At 36.1% G+C, this 20,990-nt stretch overlaps 1 protein-coding gene across 1 annotated transcript in view; it reads left to right on the top strand.

The window, feature by feature from the left end:
* KDM7A (lysine demethylase 7A) overlaps positions 1-20,748 on the top strand; it is a 37,664-nt gene extending 16,916 nt beyond the window's left edge. Inside the window, exons 10-19 of the mRNA XM_021388088.1 lie at positions 946-1,035; positions 1,887-2,096; positions 3,481-3,605; positions 4,093-4,250; positions 8,763-8,860; positions 10,548-10,696; positions 10,848-11,056; positions 13,133-13,218; positions 14,346-14,622; positions 15,615-20,748. Of these exons, the coding sequence (XP_021243763.1) occupies positions 946-1,035; positions 1,887-2,096; positions 3,481-3,605; positions 4,093-4,250; positions 8,763-8,860; positions 10,548-10,696; positions 10,848-11,056; positions 13,133-13,218; positions 14,346-14,622; positions 15,615-15,709 (1,497 nt within the window). The 3' untranslated portion in view covers positions 15,710-20,748. The remainder of the gene's footprint in view (positions 1-945; positions 1,036-1,886; positions 2,097-3,480; positions 3,606-4,092; positions 4,251-8,762; positions 8,861-10,547; positions 10,697-10,847; positions 11,057-13,132; positions 13,219-14,345; positions 14,623-15,614) is intronic.

Raw genomic sequence — 20,990 nt, 5'->3', positions numbered from 1 at the left:
GACTGGTTTTTAGTGGCTGAGATGAAGCCAGATTCAGTGAAATCTGTTTACAGTATGAATTTACTTCTAGCAATAATTGTGCTGCTGAACCTCATTTTTGAAGTGCGGATAGCTGAAAGCGTTTGTGGGATGTTTTTCCATTTAAATAGTTAATTGAGAGGATACTGGAGTTCATGTTAGTCATTCTGGTCTATGTGTGAGTGTTTTGTCTGTTTTATTTTAGCTAGGTGTGTCTTGGGGCAAATTTAAACTAGATACAAAATACAAAACTAGGTCTAAATGCAGAGAGTTTGGACTTGCTCGGATTGGTAAGAAATACATAGTAGGTCTGTCTGTGCTCTGGTACTATTTCAGAGGATTAAAGGAACAAACTCTGATAGCTTTCCAAGTAGTTTTTATAGGGAATGATTTTGAATTGCTTTCTCCAACCTACCATGTTTTAAATAAGCTGAGAAGGTCATTTAAAAAAAAATGGAATATGAGGCAGATGTCTAAAATCTGCTTGTTGGTTACTCATTCTTCATTTGCTATTTAGAATATATTTTTTCATAGTGAAATTCTGCTTCTGAAGGTCTTTAATTATTTTCCTAAGTGTGTCTCTGTACTGACTGTACTAAAAGGGAATTAAAAAAAGTTAATTATAGAGAAAGAAAATGAAGCAAATACCAGAATTGCTTCGTATTACCACTTCTTTAGAGTTTCTTAGAGAAACTGTGGGATGTCTAACCTTGAGCCTCCCTTATACATCCTGAGCATCACATATCGAGGGGTATCTGCTACCTTCTAAATCTTGGACTTGAAACTTCAGTGTGTGTATTTCTGTCCTGGCAGTTTGCTGTAATAATTAAATGAATCAGGCCTCTTCCTTTAACTTTTTTTTTCCTGTAGTTTTGTTTATGTTATACTACCTCTGTTTAATTAATTATCTTCATCCTTTGCATGCAGCTTGTAACAGAACATGCCTTTGAAATTCCAGACAACATTAGGCCTGGACATCTCATAAAAGAGCTCTCAAAAGTGATTCGTTCCGTAGAGGTAAGAACAGAGGCAACCCTAAAGAGTGTAGAAAAATCTTTGAATCAGAGCCTTTGCTGACTATATTAACCTTTTTATTTATTTTAATGTTCATTTTCTAATAGAAGATCAAGAGAAAACTGTTGGAAATGCCATGCTATTAGTATTTCAGATAAAGTATGGTGAGGATGTCTTAGGTAATTCTTTAAAATCAAAAAGCTCACACATTTTTAATGGTGAAATTATTTCTAGATTGGTATTTCTGAACTGAATCCACTTATAACTGCTTACAACAGTAATTATGGATATTATGAATTCCTTTGAAATTCTGTCTGTATTCTATTCTTCTAGCCCCTTGTCTGTTAGTTGTGGTCCAGCTATCATCTCAAAAGAGGAAAAGCTCATTTTCTTATGCTTTGTCCCTATTTGTTGTATAGTCAGTGTTTTAGGGTTTTTTTGCTCCCCCTGCCCTCCATCGTAGCAGAGTTTTGCTCCTTTATTCCTTAATATCAGTTCTTGAAAGTACATTTGCATGTGGAGAGTTCTGAAAACTGAAAAAAAATACTAATCTAGTGGGTATAGTACAGATACACCTATTGGGTATAGTACAGATATACCCTACCCTGCCTTCACAAATAAAACCCTATGTGTTGGTCTGTTATGGGAAAGCTTAAAAGCCCCACACTGGGAGGAGGAGGTATATAACTAAGCCTTGTACAGCAAATAGGTAGCAAATATATAATACTTTTCTAACAGTTCTTAAAATTTTATTTATGTAACTTACATTCTATTAGAGGAATGGGAAGCAGCACTTCAATATTTGGATTTGTCCTTCTGAGACTATTCTGAAATATGTGTTTTTTTTATTAAAGGAGGAAAACAACAAACCAGTTAAAACTCAGGGAATTCTTGGTGTGTGTTCAGCTTCACGGTCTTCACATGAAACAGCTTCTCCTCACCACTCAAGACGAAGGGTGAGGAAACTGCGAGACCACGCTACCAAAACTCCTTCTAATCTGGATATCTTAGAACTCCACACAAGAGAGGTACTGAAAAGGCTGGAGATGTCACCATGGGAGGAGGCAAGTATTGTGTTACATAAAAGAAAAATAAAGCCAGAATAGAATAATTTCAAACATTTGTTGAAAGGGAAAATGTTTTAATGTGCATAAAAGAACAGCCTACTACTCTTTGCCATATGAGCTATGGGTAGATATTGCTTTCTTTCAAGTTCTCCTCATAGAAGTTTCTCTCTTCCTTCATACTTTTTTGTGGACATTCCTTCAACATTTTTGTTCCAAAAATGCCCTGAATCCATCACCTACTGCATGTATAGTTTTTGAATGCTGTAGCTATTAAGTGCTACTCTGAATCTGTTCCATGCAGAAAGCAGACCTTTCAGAGCTTTGGTTCTGTGAAGCTCTGGGCCCGACTTGCTTCTCTGTGTGCTTTTAGGTAGTTGTTTATTATAGTTCAGTTACTGTAATTTGATTAGCCTCATTTTTCCTTTATGTTCCTATTTTCTCTATGACTGTGCCTTCCTTCCAGTAAACCTAAGACTGGCTTGGTCTCTAGTGTGGAAAAGAAGTTAACTGGTTGGTTGTATCACAACAGCATCACAGGGTGAATGAGAAAAATGTAGTGTCTTGACATATTATCTTTTCAGATTTGATGGCCTCGTTTCAAAAAATAGAAGCAGAAATGGGAGAAAGAGCATGAATATGGAAATAAGTAACCTTTTGAAAGGAAATAAGTAGTTTTCTGAGAATGAGAAGTGCAGACAACTGTGTTGGGACCTATTGACCTTTATAAGACAAAAACAAGATACGTACATTTAGCCCCCAAAGAAAAGAAGCTGAGTTTCAATTTTAGAACAAATAGTAGACCTGTGCCATTCTGGATTTAAAATCTTTAGGATTATTAGTCATTGTCACTTAATGTAGAAGAGTACCGTTTTCTATTGTTCAAAAAAAACCCAACAAAACAAAACTATTTTATTCATTCCTTCATTAGCACATAAACTTATCATTTGATTCTTTAAGAGTGTGTGTCAAACATAAACTTCTTTCAGCCAAGAAAGTTTTTCTTATGGCAGGTTACTTTCCATTATGAACATTCTGCTGTTCTATGCGCAAATTCCGGAATACTAATTCTGGGGAACAGACAGCTAATCCAGAAGTTGCTTTATCAGTTCCCAGCCCAGCTTCTCCAAAGGAAATCCAAAAGGAGTATTGTAGAGATTTTGCAATTATTACAGATGCTTCAGGAAACTGTAGATGATTCAAGGGAAGAGAAGATGCAGTTTGCCATTTCTTCCATATAAACATGTTTTGTCTGAGCTTTCTTCAGTTGGTTATCAGAAAAGTATAACCATCCTGGTGTTGAGTTGGAGCTTTTGTAGTGTGCAGAAAAAGTCATCTAATTTATAGAAACTAATACTAATCAATAGTGCTTTTACTTCTTTAGGACACAGCAAATTCGAAACTGAATGGGAGATTTAACAAGCCTTTTCAACCATCTTCTACAGTACCTGACTGGAGAACAAAAGACAATGATCTTCGCCTTGTGCTGTCAAATGGAAGAATCATTAGGTACAAAGAGTTGATTGAGAATCACTTATTCCTAGCCATTATGGACCAGAACATGCTATTTTTAAAATAACAGTATTTATTTTCTGTTTGTGTAGCTCTAAGTTTCCTTTTACCAGTAAGATTCATGTGAAGAATATAAAAGAAATAGGTTGACTATTGTGTCTGCTGTCCCCTAGTGGAGTCACAGTTACGGAGTGAAGAGTAGGAGATGCTTTGCAGGCTACTTTCCTATGACATTTCATTCAGTTGCTTAGTTGGGTCACTGTATTAGAGTAATTTTAATTAAAGATATTATGATGTAAAGCTTTGCACCTTGTTGTCAGTGACAATTGTACAGGATGCAAAATGGGAGTATGTGCCCTTCAGAACAAAGAGATGAATATAAGAGAATGTTACTGTTATTGTCTCAGTGATTTCCTGTAAATAATTAAGGAAGAGAAGACAATTGTGTTTGTAAGAATAATATGTTATTTTTTGTGTGAGACAGAGATGAAAGACGTCCATTTACAGATCGAAGTCTTTACACAGCAGATAGCGAAGATGAAGATGACAGGACGAGGTCGAAAAAGATGACTGTTAAGAGAGAAGATCAGACCTCAGGATTTGAAGGAGAAGGGAATGCAGATGCCCAAAAACCACTGAACAGTAAGCTTGTCTCTAAGCCCCATCAATTCAACATTTTGATGGTATTAAGGAGGATCTAATATTGTGATATCTGACTGAAATTTTACCGAAGTATGGAGAGGATAAACTAATAGACCGAAGAAAGTAGTATTAAAAATTGCAATAATGAGTTTATCAAGTATTATTGAATATTATTATTCTACTGAAGAACCTAACAACAGTGTGGAGTTCAAAGCAAAACTAATCATTTTACATTGGTGCCATTTTGGAAACTATGTACAGCATTTTTCAGAGTGGAGATTTAATTGGTGTTCTAGATATTATTTGAAAGTAAGGTATTTGTTTATGTTGGTCAGTTCCATAATGTAGGAATGCTGATTTTTTGATAAAAAAAAAAAAAATTCATCATATCATTCACTCTAGAGAATAAAAATGCATCTAATATCAACCCCATCTTATCCTTCTTTTTTTTGTTCCATTTGGTGGTTACTTACTTGATCGTACAATTTTGTACACTTTGGCTAATGAGTAGGTTTATTCCATACAGGCAAAGAAACAGAACTTAGCATTAATGACATCTTAATGCTTTCAACATTTTAAGTTATATGCAAGGTTGAGGAGGATTTCAACATTATCCATAAAGCACTTTAACTCCTCTTTCCAGTACTTTATATCTAAACCATTCATCACTAGGAGTAGCCTCTGTTGGCCTTTCTATAACCTCAGGTCTTCCTGCTAAGTGTTCAGCAGATCACAAAGTCTGTTAGTGAATTGTCAATAGAAAATACCTGTTTTCAGTACTTATTTTGAATAGCACTGCCTGTGTATGGTGAAAATTCAGCTCTTGTTTAACTCTCTGTTTAGTTATGAAATTCACATACTTTCACTGTAAGGCTTGCCAGAGGCTCAGAGGGTATGTATTAGGAAACCAAGGTCAACGTTTATAATGTTAAAAAACAAACAAGCAAACAAACAAAAAAAACCAAACCTCCTCTAGAGACCTACAGTTCTCTTAGTTTCCTGCACATCTGTAACAACGTTTATGAGTCCATTGTCAGCCTGGTAAAATATTTAATTATTTTTGCTAACAAAGCAGTTTGTAATCTCTGTTTACTTGTGTTTCCAAGGGTCACAGAGGACAATATTTAAAAAGCTGTGCAAGAAAGAGATGCTCCTATGCACTCATGAGCAAAAAAGGCAAATGGGTTGTTGGGTGAAGGTTAGGCATGTGTTTATCCACTTTAAAAATTAAACTAAGTTTTACACTTGAATTGAAGATCAAATCATACACAGAAATGGTAGATTGTCTTCAAAATTGTTATTCTTACTTGATACATCAATAATTTGGCAGTGGGCATCTAAATCTAGGAAACATATTTAGAACTAGAAGTGAATGTTGAGATTCTTCCAGAGATTGAGCACTCAGGGCTTTCACTAATTTGTAATAGAGTAGTAAGAGTCTGCAGACGTCCCTACTAAGAATCACATACTTCTGGTTATGTTATTTTGCCTAATCTGAAGGTTTACAGAGAGGGAGAAATTTTTTTTCTTCTGAGAATTTCATAAAGGAACTACCTGTTTCTATAAACAGGCTGCTGCCTTCCATTGTTCTTACTGGGCTTTAAGCCAAGAGGCAATGTCTGTAGGGAGATGCCTTTAAACAGGTCAAGTTATACAACTTCGTGTATCACGCCAAGATTTGGGTTCTAAATGGAGACCCAGTCTTATCAGAGAGATCTGGCACAGTGAGCAAGACACTTCTGATGGATGAAGGGAAGACGAGTTAAGATGTTATTATTATTATGTTTTAATTTTTATTTGGAATTTACAGTAGGTTAGCCTAATCTTTTAGTTAATTGTCTGCTTTCATTCGTACAATCTTTGGAGTATTCCTACCAGTCTCTGGAAACATATATGCTTAAATATACCATTTACTTGAGGGTAGACTGGCTCTTTTAAAAGTAATATAGTAATTACCAAAACCAAACAAAAACTGAACAAAAAAACCCACAAACAACAAAAAACACCTGTGCAAAAACAACATGTACATTTACAACAATTTTTCTTTTTTAAAGCTCGATTGCAAGTCATGTACTCATGAAGAGATGAGGGTTCATGACATTATGTAGTGTGTGTCTGTGAATGTCTGTAAATGTGTCCAAAGCCTGTATTGGAAAGGTGACTAAACTAGAGGAATCTTTTGTGGGGTAATGTAGAAAATAGAAAAAAAAAAAGGCAACTAGACAGTTGTGAGTTGATTGCTTTGCCCATGGCTTGCAAAATAAACAAGAGTTAGAAATGGACAGTTGTGTGGCTTCATGTAGGAATATTTGCACAGCCAAACTGTTGGTCAAACCTGAGACTCATACAATGATATGTCATGTATGGTAGTACTCAGCCCCAAATGAACCAGAAAATACGAGATTCTTTATTAGCATTGCTTGTATAAATCTTCAGTATTTTTGGTATTTAGCTGATTATGTACATGTCCAGTCTTTTCTGTCTTGCCAAATCATTCACCTTCTCATATATTTTTGCGAAGGCTCACATTTCCTCTTAATAGTTCTGTTGATTTAATATTAGGAATTTCCAGTTTCCTAGGACTGAAATGAGAGTAGTTCTTGAGGATCCTTTATGAATTTTATTTCTAATTGTGGCTTGCTATTTACACATGAATTTTTGCCCCTTCTAACTTTGGAGCAGTGTTTTTCTTGAAAAAGGCATGATAAAGTACTCTAAAGGAGAGTTGAGCTATGTGATAGTGTTATTTTCTGTATTATCTTTTCTATTACTTACCCAGGAATATTTTTCTCTTCTTTCTTTTTCCTTAAGCCAAAGGCTTAAGTTATCATCAGAAATTTCTCCCTCCTCCCTTCCCTCTTATTTTGATCTACAGGCATTTATAATGTCTACTTTACTGTCATATGTTGAACATTTTGGCTTAAATTCGTTTACAGTCTTGTTGCTCATTTACTATATTGGGATATTCCTCACAGTTCTTTGTAGTGCTCTTTTAAGTTTAGTTAGATTTTGGTCCCAGCTTCTCATTTTATTCCCTTTCTGATAATCTGTCTTATTCTTAGCTTTCTTCTAACTCTTAAAAATTTCTTCTTATTCAAAGTTCAGAACTTAATGCTATTCCTTGAAATATATTTGATGCCTATTAATGAGTCTTGCCACAGTCCACAGTAGAAACGAAATCCTACTAGAAATAGGGTACCAACTGTCTCTCTAATGCTTGCATAATTAATTAGCAACAAAAGATTGTATTCTTTTAATATAGTTTCATATAAAACTGTTAAAAGGAAGACAACATTCTAACTCGTCTTTGTTTCAGAGCTACTTTCTGATCTGTGTCAGTACTTAATATTTGGTACTTGTTTCAGCTTCCTATCAGAAACTTTGTAAAAAGCACTTCAGAATTTTAATGTTGTTTTCTTTGCGCATTACTTTCTTGACATACATTCGTAAGTTCTTCATTCTGTTTCTGAGACATGACTTTTCTCCAAAACATATTTGCTAGGTAAGCTGTATATTCTAGTCTTCCATGAATTTGTGCTTAACCAAGATTTCAGCCAGCAACCTGGGCATAGGTATACAGCCTTAGATGATTCTGAACACTTAAAATTTGATATTTGGAACATAGACTGTCTTAAAAAATTTAATGCTTCTGAGAGCATCTTACTACTTTGTATTTGAGTTCTTTCAGAGATTATAAAAGTAAGTCATGTGGACTAGATGGCTGATTTAATTGATTATTTTGTCACATGCCAGTGTTTTTGATGTCTGTTTTGACATGTCATTCTCTGATTGTACTTCATCTTACTACCAGCAAAAATTATATCTAAGGCTGGTACTTCCTCTTCACCCCTTCGTTTATAGGTCTTGCCATGATGAAAACCAATGAAAGTACATTGTGAATCATCACAATAATATTTCAATCTTTTGTAACAGATCGTTACTGAGACCTCTGGCAGCTCTGCAGTAGCACAAAACATTCAGAATATCTGAACTGTGATGTAAAATTGCAAGTAACACAGTGGTTGTTGGGTTTTTTTTGCCTTTGTTATTGAGTATCGTCTGACTTCTGTGATTAGTGTTTCTCTGTGATCGCTTTTACTTTACAACAAGGAAATCTCAGGTTTAAAGAGCCTAAGAGTGAATTGCATCTGGTGCAAGCCTTCTTCATTCTTTCTGGGACCCGCTCCTGACTTCAGCGTATATAGGAAAGTGGAAATTGTCTGAGCTGTCATTGCCACCTGTGCAGTTTATGTTCTTGGGGAGAGAAAAGATGCATGTGATTTCTCTTCCTCTGCCTTCATCCATTGAGCCACTTTACAAGTCTACTGGTCAGCAGTAGGCTGCTCAGAATTTTGAGGAAACTTGACTTGTGAACCAGATCAGTGCATAGTTGTGTTCTTGTTATACAGATTGCTAAAAACACAGAATTGTTAATTTTTTACATTCATCTTAATTGTTAAATGTTCCATGTAACAAATATTGGGTTTTATATTTTAATTTTTCTCTCCACAGTGTTCTTTGAAAGCGTGAAATCAGAACTCAGGAAAGGATCCTCAGTGTACTCTGATATTTCTGATTCAGAAGAATCTGAGCCTGATTGCACTACACAGGTATAGCTAGAAAAAGTTAACAAAGCGTTTCAGGATAATTTTGCTCACTTCAAATTTATCTGGGAAACAACGATATATTTAATGCTTGTTCAAGATAATATTTCAAACTCTGCACTTTTCCCTCATTCTTCATTTATTCTTATACTGTGGAAAATGGCAAGATGTGCCATCTGGAGCCTAATACTATGATCTCATTTGCCATTAAGATGAGACTGGCGAAGGATGACTCTGCTCTGGAGTGTGCAAAGACTGAGAAAAGATAAATAACGGTTACTTTGTTCATTTCTTCCATAATGAAGCTAAATTTAATCATTTGAGTTATGAGTGTCTGCCACACTGTTTCATTTTAAAGCATGGTTAAACGAAAACAATCCTATAAACTCCAATTTATTTTTAATAACCCTAAGTGACTAACCCCTAATGAGGCATTTCAGACTACTCAAATGGAGATTCTCCTTTTGAATACCTAGACTTCAATGATTTCTTTACAATTAAATTAAATACTTATTTATACAAGCATGTAACCACCCTTGGATCACTTTGTCATAGAATGAAATGTTTTGTATTAATGCCACTGATTTCTTAGTTGCGCTATATTCTTCAGCTTTCTAATTTCTAATAGTGTTTAAAGTTTATATATTCTTTTGTGGTGATATATCCAAAATGAAATATCTCAGTAGTTCCTGTAAGTCTTTTTTATGTTTTTATATTGCCGAAAAGATCTTAACAAGACAATAGCTTTCTTACTAATGTTGAATTGTAGTTATAATGCCGTTACCCGTTTATGTCACTTTACAAGTGTCAAAGATTAACAAGCTGCTTTTCAGAATGAAGCTATTGTTTAAAAACATCCTTTCGAGATCTGATATACTGATTTAGAGTTATTCTGGTTGGTGGTGGCAGTCTTGAAGGACTATGATCCTCCATTTTTTGATCTTTAAAATGTGTTGTTGTCCATACTTTTTGAAAATAATTAGTCTGAATTACTGAGCGGAATGTATCTATTGTAGCCTTTTCTTCACTTAAAGGCGTGTTGAGATGCATATTGTTACTTCACCTTTGAGAAGGTTTTGGTCTTACAAGCTGTAATCTCATCAGGAGTTGAAAAGCACTTTCATTCATGAAATTAGGCTTTTCCATTATGAGAGAGGCAACAGCTGCTGTGTCCAGGTTCCTGCTGCGTTCTGGGTTTACCTGAGAGCTTCTGTCATTTGTAGATATGCTGCTGATGGAAGTTATCTTGCATTTGTGAGAGTGGGAATGAGAAACTATTACCTGGGGCAGCATGTGTCTCAATATAAATAGCTGGAATAATTCTGGGCTGCTCCTTGGAACTCTGCTTCCATATTTTTTTCCTCTACTTTAAATATTGAATAGCCATTACTCTCTTTGAAGAGAATGCGGTGATTTGTGTGTGCTTTTATGTATGAATTGTTATCTGTAAGAAATTGCATTTTGAAGATGCTTGCTGCAATATTTCGATAGATAATATCTCGGTTATTCATTCAAGTTAACTGCATTCTGAATACTATATGTATGCAGATACATATATCACATATATACACGCATATATCAAAACATTAGACCTAGAAGCTTTAGATATTGTTTTTTTTTACATAAATTAAAGTAGCATCTCTATTTTAGATGGCACGCTGACAATTCTGTATACTGTTTGCTTTTGTTTCAGCAGAAGGATTCCTCAACAGAGGAGTCAGAAAGCTCAGGTGATGAAGAGAAACAGGAAGTAACATCAAATTTCAAAGAGGAATCTAAGGTCATGAGAGACCTTTGTCAAACTACCCAGAAGCCATCCAGAAATGAAACTCCCAGTAAAAAGTAAGCATGTTGTTGGCATTTGTTTATAAATTAATGTTAGACTTTTTCACACAAATATTTATGGTTCTGCTTTATATGAATGTAAAAACAATTCATTCTGAGAGATTTACTGTTCTGTTTTGAACCGTTTCATACTTACATATTTTTCTAGGGAATGTCCTACCTCGACAAGTACAGAAGAAGAAGCTATTCAGGGCATGCTTTCTATGGCAGGATTGCACTATACCACATGTTTACCAGATCATACTCAAAGCACAGACTGCACAGATAAAAGAACCTCTCTTCAGGAACAAAGAAGCTATCCCAGAAGTAGACATAAAGACAGACAGCCTTCTCAGAGCCACAAAACAATAGAATGTGGTAAGTACCTGAATTAATTACACCGCTGCTCTCTGCTGTTGAACGACCTGCTTAGAATAAGTAATTAAAGATTTAAGATCTGTAGTCAAGCTTTTAAGTAAATTGGAGCAACTTTTTAAAAGATGGGATTTTTTTAGTTTTCTTTTGCTGTAAAAAGTAAAAGTTACTTTGTAAAGCAGGTACAAACTTAGCTTGAGAAGTCATCAAAACACATCTTCTAAGTGCTGTCATTTAAAAGTTTTGTGACATTCTTATAAGAATGACAAAGTTATGGTTAGATTGAAAGTGTATTCTCCTTCAAAAAAGATTGACAGAACCTACATAATTGCAGCTTTCGTGGCATGTGTCTTACTTGGATATCCTTAGAAATCTGCTTGACTTCTTTCATGTAACTTCAGAAAGCACATTCAGGTTTACTCCTGAAATTCTGCTATGAATGCAGTTCATTAAAGGAGATTTTAATCTCGAAGAGGAGAATTCAGAGATTTGGGTTTTTTTTCTGTTTTTTTTTCTTTATTTTTTGTCAGAGGCATTTTAATGTCTGTGGAAAACAGGCATTTGTTAAACACATTTGGGGAATAGAGACAACAGAGCATTTAACACTAATTCCCTCAAAGGAATCAAAATCAGTTTTTGAAAGGGAGAGGAAAAGTCATTATGTGTGAAAATTCTTTGCATGAGAATGAAATTGAAGAGGATTATAGTTTGACTGATCTGGAAAAAAAAGAACCTCAGTAGCAAATGGGGTGCTAATTCAAAGAACTAACAGTACCTTGATTTTGTTTAAGCACAAAACAGAAAAGCCTGATAGCATGGGCTACGTTTTGGTAACTTAAGCTGTAGATCCTTAAAAACCTACCTACCAGCCATCTAAGTAAATAAAACCAAAATGAACAACAAAAAAAAACACATAAAATCCCCCACCCCAGCAAACCACACAGACATACACATCACACTCTTTGTGTCAGGTGTCTTTGCACCTTTATTAAAAATGTGAATCCCAGATTACTTTATCATGATGGATTGACTCAGGCCTGCAGTTAAGTATCCACACAGCTGCTTGTTCCCATCCCCCTGCCCTGGGGGATGGAGGAGAGAACGAGAAGAGCAAAAGAGAGAAGGCTCATAGGGTGACATGAGGATCGTTTAATAAGTGAAAGAAAGAGGAAAAGAAACAAGTGGTACAAAGACGATCGCTCACCACCTCCACTAAACAGACCGATGCCCAGCCATTCTCTGAGCCACAGGTGCATTTGAAGACAGCCTTCCTCCCTGCTCCTTTTCTCTCCCCCAGCTTTTATTGCCAAGCAGGATGTGATGTGATAGAGAATATCTCTTCAGCCAGTTCAGGTCAGCTCTTCTGGTTACATCTCCCCAATCTCTTGCTTACCCCCAGTCTTCTCATTGTGCGAAAGCATAGTGGTAAAAAGAGAGAACTGTGACTGTGTCCAAGCACTGCTCAGCAGCAGCCAAAACTTTGGTGTGCTACCAACATAGGTTTAGCCACAAATCTGAAATGTAGCACCATGTAGATTTTTATGGGAAAAAATTCTCGCTGACCCAATATATATCAGACTTCACATCGAAGAAGTTAGCTGTATAGTAAATGTTTTCGATGTGGAAACTCCTACTGTAGGCCTTGCAGCTTAGATCTTGTTTCATATATTCTACCCAAGCAGCAAATCAGTGCTTAGAAAGAAGACAAAAGACAGCATTGGTCTTTGTGTGTGCTAAGTATGGTGCAAAGTCATGGTGGAAAACTGAAAGCTGTGGCGTAGCAAAGAAAGTAAGGTATCCTCAGCATTGGTATTTTCAAACGGGAACAGTTGTGTTTATCTGACCTTCTTATGGAGGTATATGAGTCTAATTAATCCTATTTATATTGCGAGATTGTTTTCCTGATTTAGTATGTAGAACGAAGCAAATCTGACAACTGTTATTTAACATGTAGGAAAAAATTTCCATTGTTTTTTTTATTTCTTTCCTGAATTTATTTTTGAAGTTATTCAAATGTATAATAAATTTTATATTCCTGATTATGGATCTAAAATTTGAGCTTGTTGAACTTCTCTTTAGGTAGGTCTGTGAAGGAAGAGGAAAGACACTTGGGGACTTCAGCGTGCGCTAGACACCTGAATGAAGCTTCAAGAATTACCCCTCAGGTAAAACAATTTTTTAAGAAGTTTTGAACATGTTTATTAAAAAAGAAATAAAAATGAAGTTGTAAGCCCCTAAATGGATAGGTGTTTACATACTGCAGACCTGATTACAGTTCTGTTGCTGGTGACCATTGACTGTATTTCTGTCATGCTTTTTTTTCCCCATTGTTTTTCTTTCAAACGCTCTGCTGTCATACTGCTACTATTAAGATGCTTAGTACAGTATCTTGAAACCAAAAGAAAGACTATTTTACAAAAAAAGTGTGAATTTATATTCAGTCTGTCTGGGGAAGCACTGTGTTGTTTACTTATTGCTCTCAATTAGAGCATCAGAGCAAGTGGAATGTGTCGATATTATTTACAGTTAAAAAAAAAAACAACCCAAAATTTATGTAGTCAAACTGATAAAAACCTTTTAATAACTGATGGTAGGAATACTATTTCAGGTCCAGGTGGAATCCAGGAAGGAATAAGTAAATGAAAAACTGATTTTCTTACTCTCTCAAGTTTTTGATGTTTTTTTTTTTTTTGATAGATTTGTTTATTTCTACAGTTGCATATGCTAAAAATAATTAGAAACAATTCAAGTTACAAAAAAAGTGCTGTTTAATAACTACATAATAAATACATGCTTTGTAGGCTTTTTATAAGGAAGTCTAACTACATCGTATTCTTTACAATTTCTGATTCTCTGCTTAGCATTCCTTCTCCCATCAGCTGAGTACTGAAAACAAGCAAGTTACCTGTTTAAGTAGTCAGTGGTTATGTGGTATGGCTTGCTAGGAGTGGCCAGGTTAATCAAGAGCAATTGCCTTTGTTTGATTACTGCAAACTGAAATCACGAAGGAGAAAAATTGAGTACAGTGGTATGTGTATTTTATACAATATGTGTATAACATCGTCTTGAAGCGCATATGAAAAAAGCTTACACTGATATTGTATTGTATTCGTAAAAGGAATTTAAAAGGAACCTGTACTCGATGACAAGATGAGGTGGTTTAACACTGGTGGAGTTGCATCCTCTTTTTTAAAGATGTAATAGCGTAATTTGAAAAACTGTAGCAAATTTGAGTCCAGGAGCTATTAACTTCCACTTTTTCTTCTCTTTCTCCTCCTCATTTCCACACCAGGATACAAGTAAAACGCAAAAGTATATCAAGAAAGAGGGTGCGTCAGAGGCTAATCATAAGGTTCAAGAAAACAGAAGTATAGTCCACGGCAATGGCTTGAGTTTTCAGCATGGCAAGTATATGCGAGACTCCAATCTAATTCAAGGAGAATGCCGGCTGAGCGATGGCAGCCTCAGCCCTGACAGGCCGTATGGTGAAACGTCCCTGTCTGTTCCACTTCATCCAACGAAGAGGCCAGCATCAAATCCACCCCCTATCAGCAACCAGGCGACAAAAGGTAATACTTATCTCTGTGGCCCTCTTGCCAGGGAAAGAAAACAGGGGGAAGTTAACAATAAACACCTAAAGTAGAGGAGCCTGTGAACATCAGAGTGTGGAGGAGTAAGTAAGAGAGATCAGTCTGGTTGTTTGGCTTAGGGAGGCCAACTTTTTACATGATCCCGTAGTGATAGGACAAGAGAGAATGGTTTTAAAAAGAGGGGGGATTTAGGGAGATATTTTTCACCACCTTTTTCACTCAAAAGGTGATGAGGCACTGGCACAGGCTGCCTTAAGAAACTGTGGATGCTCTATTGCTGGAAGCGTTCAAGGCCCGGTTGGATGGGGCCCCGGGCAGCCTGATCTAGTGAGTGACAGCCCCGCCCACAACATGGGATGTAACTGGAGGGGCTTTAAGGTCCCCTCCAACCGAACCCATTCTGTGATTGCTACCGTTGCATCTCTGCTGTTGTATCTGTTGTGCGTTCATTACAGGGAACAGAACAAACAGAACCATGACTGTAGTCCAAAACAGTGGCCTGAGTCAGATTTGTCTATCGAAGGAAAGGTTGGAAAACTGTGCCAACTGGAAAAAAAAATAATTAAAAATTCTGATGACCATACTGCTTCCTAGTTTATTTTGCATAATTTACTCAAGGGAATAATTTACGTGAGCAGAATTCAGGGAGCTCAGTGTAAGTTTTTCCCTATCATGCTCACTGCCCTGCCATAGGCTAGAACTATTTGGAAGTAATAATATCACTTTATTTATGATAATGCTAGCCAGGGTTTAGGGAAAACAACTCCTGCTGTTGTTAGAATTCTGATGCCCTGTTTGATTGCACCAAAACGGACGGATGAAGAGCACTTATTGAAAAGTGTTTCCACGTGAAAATTTTGTCTGCTTTCAGCTTGAAAGCTGGATTTCATTTTTTCATATGACGATTTAAAACTAAAAAAAAAAAAAATGTTCTGAAATTCCCAATTGAAGTATTTGATTTCATTTTTCAGGCAAACGTCCAAAGAAAGGAATGGCAACCGCTAAACAGCGCCTTGGGAAGATATTGAAGCTGAACCGCAATGGCCATGCACGCTTCTTTGTTTAATGTAGCTGCTACTTCTACTACTGCTGTCTTTCCTATACAGACCAGTATTGAGGTCGACAGAGCCTGGAGCTGCTGTTTTTCCTCTGCTTGAAGCAGACTTGCATGTACCATGTAAAACACTGCCTGATGAACAACGACGACAAAAAAAACCAACCCACAACCCAATGCTGCATTTTCACTGTGCCACACCTGCTCAGCAATAACCATTTGGGAACGGGGAAATCTTCAGAGAGACATGGACTGTGAGAATTAGTCTCTCATCAGGGCTTGAATATCATTTGTTGCTGGTAGTTTCTGACCTAATCCATGAGGGGAAGATGATGAAGGTGGTTTATCAATAATTTATTTCTGATAGATTTTGACGACTTTAAAATTCATTTTAAAAACTATTTATTTGGAAGACTTTTTTTTTTTTTTTGTGGGAGTTATTAATTTAGATTTAAGAATGTGAAAGCTTTTAATTGTTTTGATAATGTATGTTTGGAGCAGTGGAGAGCCACATTAATGGTGATTATTCTGGACTCCTAAATTTGTTATTCAGGTTATAGTCTTAAGTAGGAATGAGATGCATTATTAATTATTTTTAAATTAAGGCTTATGGAATCTTATTTTTTTTTTTCTGCTCTTGATAAGCTATTGTCTGGGCTTCTGTTGACTTGCAAGGTGCATATTTTCTGCCAGCTTGATTATTTTTTGATCTCTCTTTTTTATACAGATTTATTTATTTGATGGAGTAGAATAGACTCTCTAAGGACACAAGATTCTTCTTATGTCAGTCCAGTAGCTAACTTATTTTAAGTTGCACCCCTTTCCTCCAAGTTGGACTGCATGTTTTTCCTCCTGATGTGATGTTTGATCTATCCGTGATGATTTTCATCTGCAAAAGCTCCCTGAAAGTTGCATTTGCATAGGTAATTTAGAATCTGGTACAAGGGAGGGAAACATCATGCACCTTCTTGGAGGAACTGGGAGCTCAGTTAAGATACACGTTTCTTCACAAGAGTTACTCAGAAATAATTCATAAGATGCATTGCAGTCTTAAGATTTGACGTAGTGCTTAATGTAGCATGAAAGAAGCATTAAAATACTATTGTCTTTCAAGCAGTTCAGTGAGGAGTCAGGAAGGTGGGAGAATCTGTGTAACCTTTCAGGCTGGACATGACAACCAATTGAAAGTCTTAACTGGTGCGCGTACATGTGTTAAGTAGCTTACTGGTATCAGAATGACCATTTCTGTCAGGCTACGTACAGAGCTGATAGCAAATGCTGATTCTGAATTACTGTAAATAATTTTGATTTAGAATTTGTATTTTTTCTGTAATATAAAATTAAATATTTAACTTTTGGGGGGTTGGGATGAAGGCTTAAAGGGGAATACTTGATTCTGGAAAAAGGGCATTTTGCAGGGTCCAGCCAAATGAAAACATTAATATGCTAGTGACAACAGTATTGTGGATTTTTTTTTTGTTTTATTTTGTTCGTGTGTTTATTTTGAGTGATTTCTAAGAGTAAAATACTCAAGCATAGCTATCCAATTTGTTGATGTAACTTTCCATAACCAGCTTTTCCTTCCTCCATATTCTATACTGAAATAGTTTTCTCATATTGTAATTTAAAAGCAGGTTAACTTGGACTTTCCAGAATATTTGTGCAGGGTTATTTTTCCTCTAGACTAGACCATGAATCCCTTTTCAAAATTATGAAAATAATTCTGATGTCAGGTGTTTTTGATTGTTGCAGGGTCAAAACTGTTCAGCACTATGTTATCCTGTTTCTAAATTGAGAAACATCAAAACATAATGCAATTGCAAATAAATCAGGTAGTTTTCATGGCCTATCTTCCTTGAAAACTTTAAAGTGACAACTTAAGTGTGTTTTGCAGCCCTGCTTTTACATTTTATTGATTTTGAGTTTTGTGTGTATGCATGTGTGTGTGTATGAATGAATTTTTTAAAACCTTTTTTTTGTTTGTTTGCTAATTATGGTTTCACTAAAAGTAGATCTCTCGCCCACGCCCAACCCTAGAAAGAGAAGACCACTGGCCACATTCAGGCTGTTCCAGGTTTTTTGTTTGTTTGTTTAAATAAATAATTATTTTTTTATTTAATGCAAGCTATCGACCTTGTTTAGTAGACTGTTGGGAAAGAAGATAACAGAAGATTGCTAAAAAAGCAGAAGCTATGCCAAGAGGTACTCTACGGTGCTGAAAGTGACAATAATTACTTGCTGTTCTCAGGTGCTATGTTTTCCAGATTGAAATAGTCAAAAGAGAGTATTTTAACTATCTTCTAACATGTTCTCACCAAAGTAGTACATCAAAGAAATAAAATATGTTGTCAATATTAGTTAAATTTGTATACCCATGTAAGTATTCCTTGTGCTTGAGCAAATGGATTAATGCCTGCCAGGCTTTGAAATCTGTTTTAGCTTTAGTGTATTGAACCAAACTGCTTCATTCTAGCTGGCTGTATAATTTTTAAGAATAGAAAATTCCAGTTTAGGGCAGCAAGCAGATTCAGAACAGAAAGAAGAATGAACCATCTCTCCATGAAAGCAGATTTCTGAGAACACTAATTGGAAATAACAGTGTGCCAGAATAGAATCTGGAGTAAGGAATTTTGAAATATGGAGTATGCATTCTTGTATATGTGACTGGTTTATACAAAGTCTGTTTTCTGACCGCTCACATTATTTATCTGCATCTTACTATTAGAACACAGATATGGCTGGACCCATATATATTATTTCTTCTTGTTTTTGTTCTTTCTTTATTCTACTTTGTACCTTTTTTTTTCTTCCCAAAGTGGCTCTCCGCTGTTGTTGCTGTTGTGAGTTTATGTAATAGTCTCTTCACAGGCTGTCAACAGGCAGAGGTTCATCATTCCCATTTTCTTCAGATAACTGTGCTTCCAGCAGAAGTTAACTCTGATATTCCACCTCAGAAGAAGTATTTTAAAATCAATTGCCACGATGAGCTGTGTTTTTTTAAAAAAAAAAAAAAAAAAAAAGATTCTCCTGGTAGCTTATGAAGAGGACGTGGTGACCTCACCTGTTTTGTGTACATGTTTGTAGGGATATCTTCATGGTGTTCTAGATGAAAACACTACTGCACCAATCTTTTTGTAGATGGACTGAATTTTGTGTTGTAGTAGTGGAGAGAAAAAACTCTGTTGTTTTTTTCTTGCTTTCTCACTCGAGATGGAGGAGATACAGGGAGTGGGTAGCACTGACTGAATAACTCAGAGAATTAAGCCTGGTATGGTAACTTGTTCTGAAGGAGAACCTTTTTTTGAAAAGTCAAAAAAGGATTTGGATTTGACATAAAACTTAATTTTTTTTTGATAGGGAGACAGAACAATTGGAAATGAAATATTGCAGGGGTTTTCCCATTCTCTCAAGTTCTCACGTTCCTACAACTAGGAGAAAACCACGAAAAGAAAACCAAAACCAAAACATGAAAATGGAAAGACCACGCAGAAACTGTTATCAATGATCCTTCCAGCAACTTTCCCTTTTCTCCTCCTGCTAGACTTGTTAATAAACTCTGGCTACAAGGTAGCCTTTAATGACCTCTGAGGTAGATTACCTATGCAACCTATAATACTCTTCATGAATCCATTCTTAAAAACAATTTTGAAAGGGTTAGATGTTGAGAGTTAATACTGTTGCTTTCTGATTACATGGAGCATTTTGGGGGGCTTGGGTATTTTTTCTTGGTAGTTGAAGTGCTTGAGTTACCTTTAGTGGTGATATAAGAGTACAGTGTCATCATCACCTTTTAGAAGCTTCAGCTTTTCCTAGGCTTTGCTATATGGCATAAACTACCTTCATTCTCAAAGCCATAAGGTTGAAAATGATGAAAATTTTGCAGGGCTTCAGTCAGAGCTGGCACAAATCTTGCTGATTGCTTTCTGGCAATTGTGGAGACTAAGCAGAGCTGAAGCTAGAATGACGTAGTACTACAAACCTACAACTACTGCCCTATTTAGGCTCCACATGCCCAACTCTCCCTCCACCCCCCCTCGTGACCCCCCAAATCTAGCGTCTTTTCAGAATTTCATTCTTGTAATACTTCTAGACCATTAAAAGCTGTTTGTACCTATGGGATTGAGTGAGCCCAGAGCTACTCCGTTTCACAGACGAAATATAAATGGAACCCAGGGCCTTACTATTTGTGATTAAATGAAAATAAAAGCTGCAACATCCATTTTTCCAAAAACAACCCCCCAACAAAAACCACCCTAGTAACACTCTGTGGGAGCATGAGAGTGATGAATCATGCAGTGGATGGGAAATACAAGTAGCACTGATAAGGAAATGCACCTTCCTCATAGGATGCGTTTCTGTTTGGACAAGAGACTTTTTGTACTTTTAATATAAACTAAGCCATATGCGTTTCATGCTGTGGGAAGGGAATGAAAGGGATCACTTTAAGAGATTATATTGATATGTATTGTCACTTCTGCTGGGAAATGTCTATTGCTGCCAATGCTTTGGTGAATCTTTTTTTAAAAAACATGAAATTTGAGGGGAAAAAAGAAAAGGGGAGGGGAGGGAGGGGGCTAGTTCCTGGCTATATTTACTAGTTTTGTAGTAATGTTTTGCTGGCCCATTTGTCTCTTCCTCTCCTTTTTCTACTCTGATAGTCTAATTTCTGTCTTTCCTTCTACTGTCTCTGAAAATATTAGCTTGTCTGCTCAGTAGGGGTCGGTGTATGTGTGTCTTCCTTTTTACAGAAACGCACTACTGTGTTAAGTATTTGGCTGGGAAATGGGATGCTGCAGCTTTAAGAGCATTTTTTCAATTCATAACAGTATTTCCCATCCTCTTTTGCCTGCAGGCAGGGAAAGTGTATGTACAGTATTTATTTTGTTTCGATTTTACGTTAAATTTGTAAGTTTCTATAAGTAGTTCACATGGATTATTCTAGGGGAGGATAAGTGGCTTTGTTTAAATTTGTATTTGATATTCATAGTTTCCACTTTCTGTACTTTAAAATACTGAAATTAAAAACTTGTATTGCTCATGTTTTGATTTTAGCACTCTAAAGCGTTTAATTTCTTCAGACTTCTGCTCATTTGCTCAGTGTAAATACAGAAAACAAAACAGAAAATGCTTTTCTAGGTCCAGTCTCTGTGCCCTTTGCTCATTGCATTTTTAAGAAGATATTTTCTGCAGAAATTTGAGATGGAATATTCTCATACCGTTCTTTTATTTTTCAAAGTGCAAATCTCGTTTTGATCTAAGTATGTTATATGGCAACCAAATGCATTTTGTGAAG

Source organism: Numida meleagris, chromosome 1 (assembly GCF_002078875.1).
Source record: "Numida meleagris isolate 19003 breed g44 Domestic line chromosome 1, NumMel1.0, whole genome shotgun sequence".
Classification (NCBI taxonomy): domain Eukaryota; kingdom Metazoa; phylum Chordata; class Aves; order Galliformes; family Numididae; genus Numida; species Numida meleagris.
Note: the sequence above shows the minus strand (reverse complement) of the source record. Positions and strands in the feature narration are given on the sequence as shown.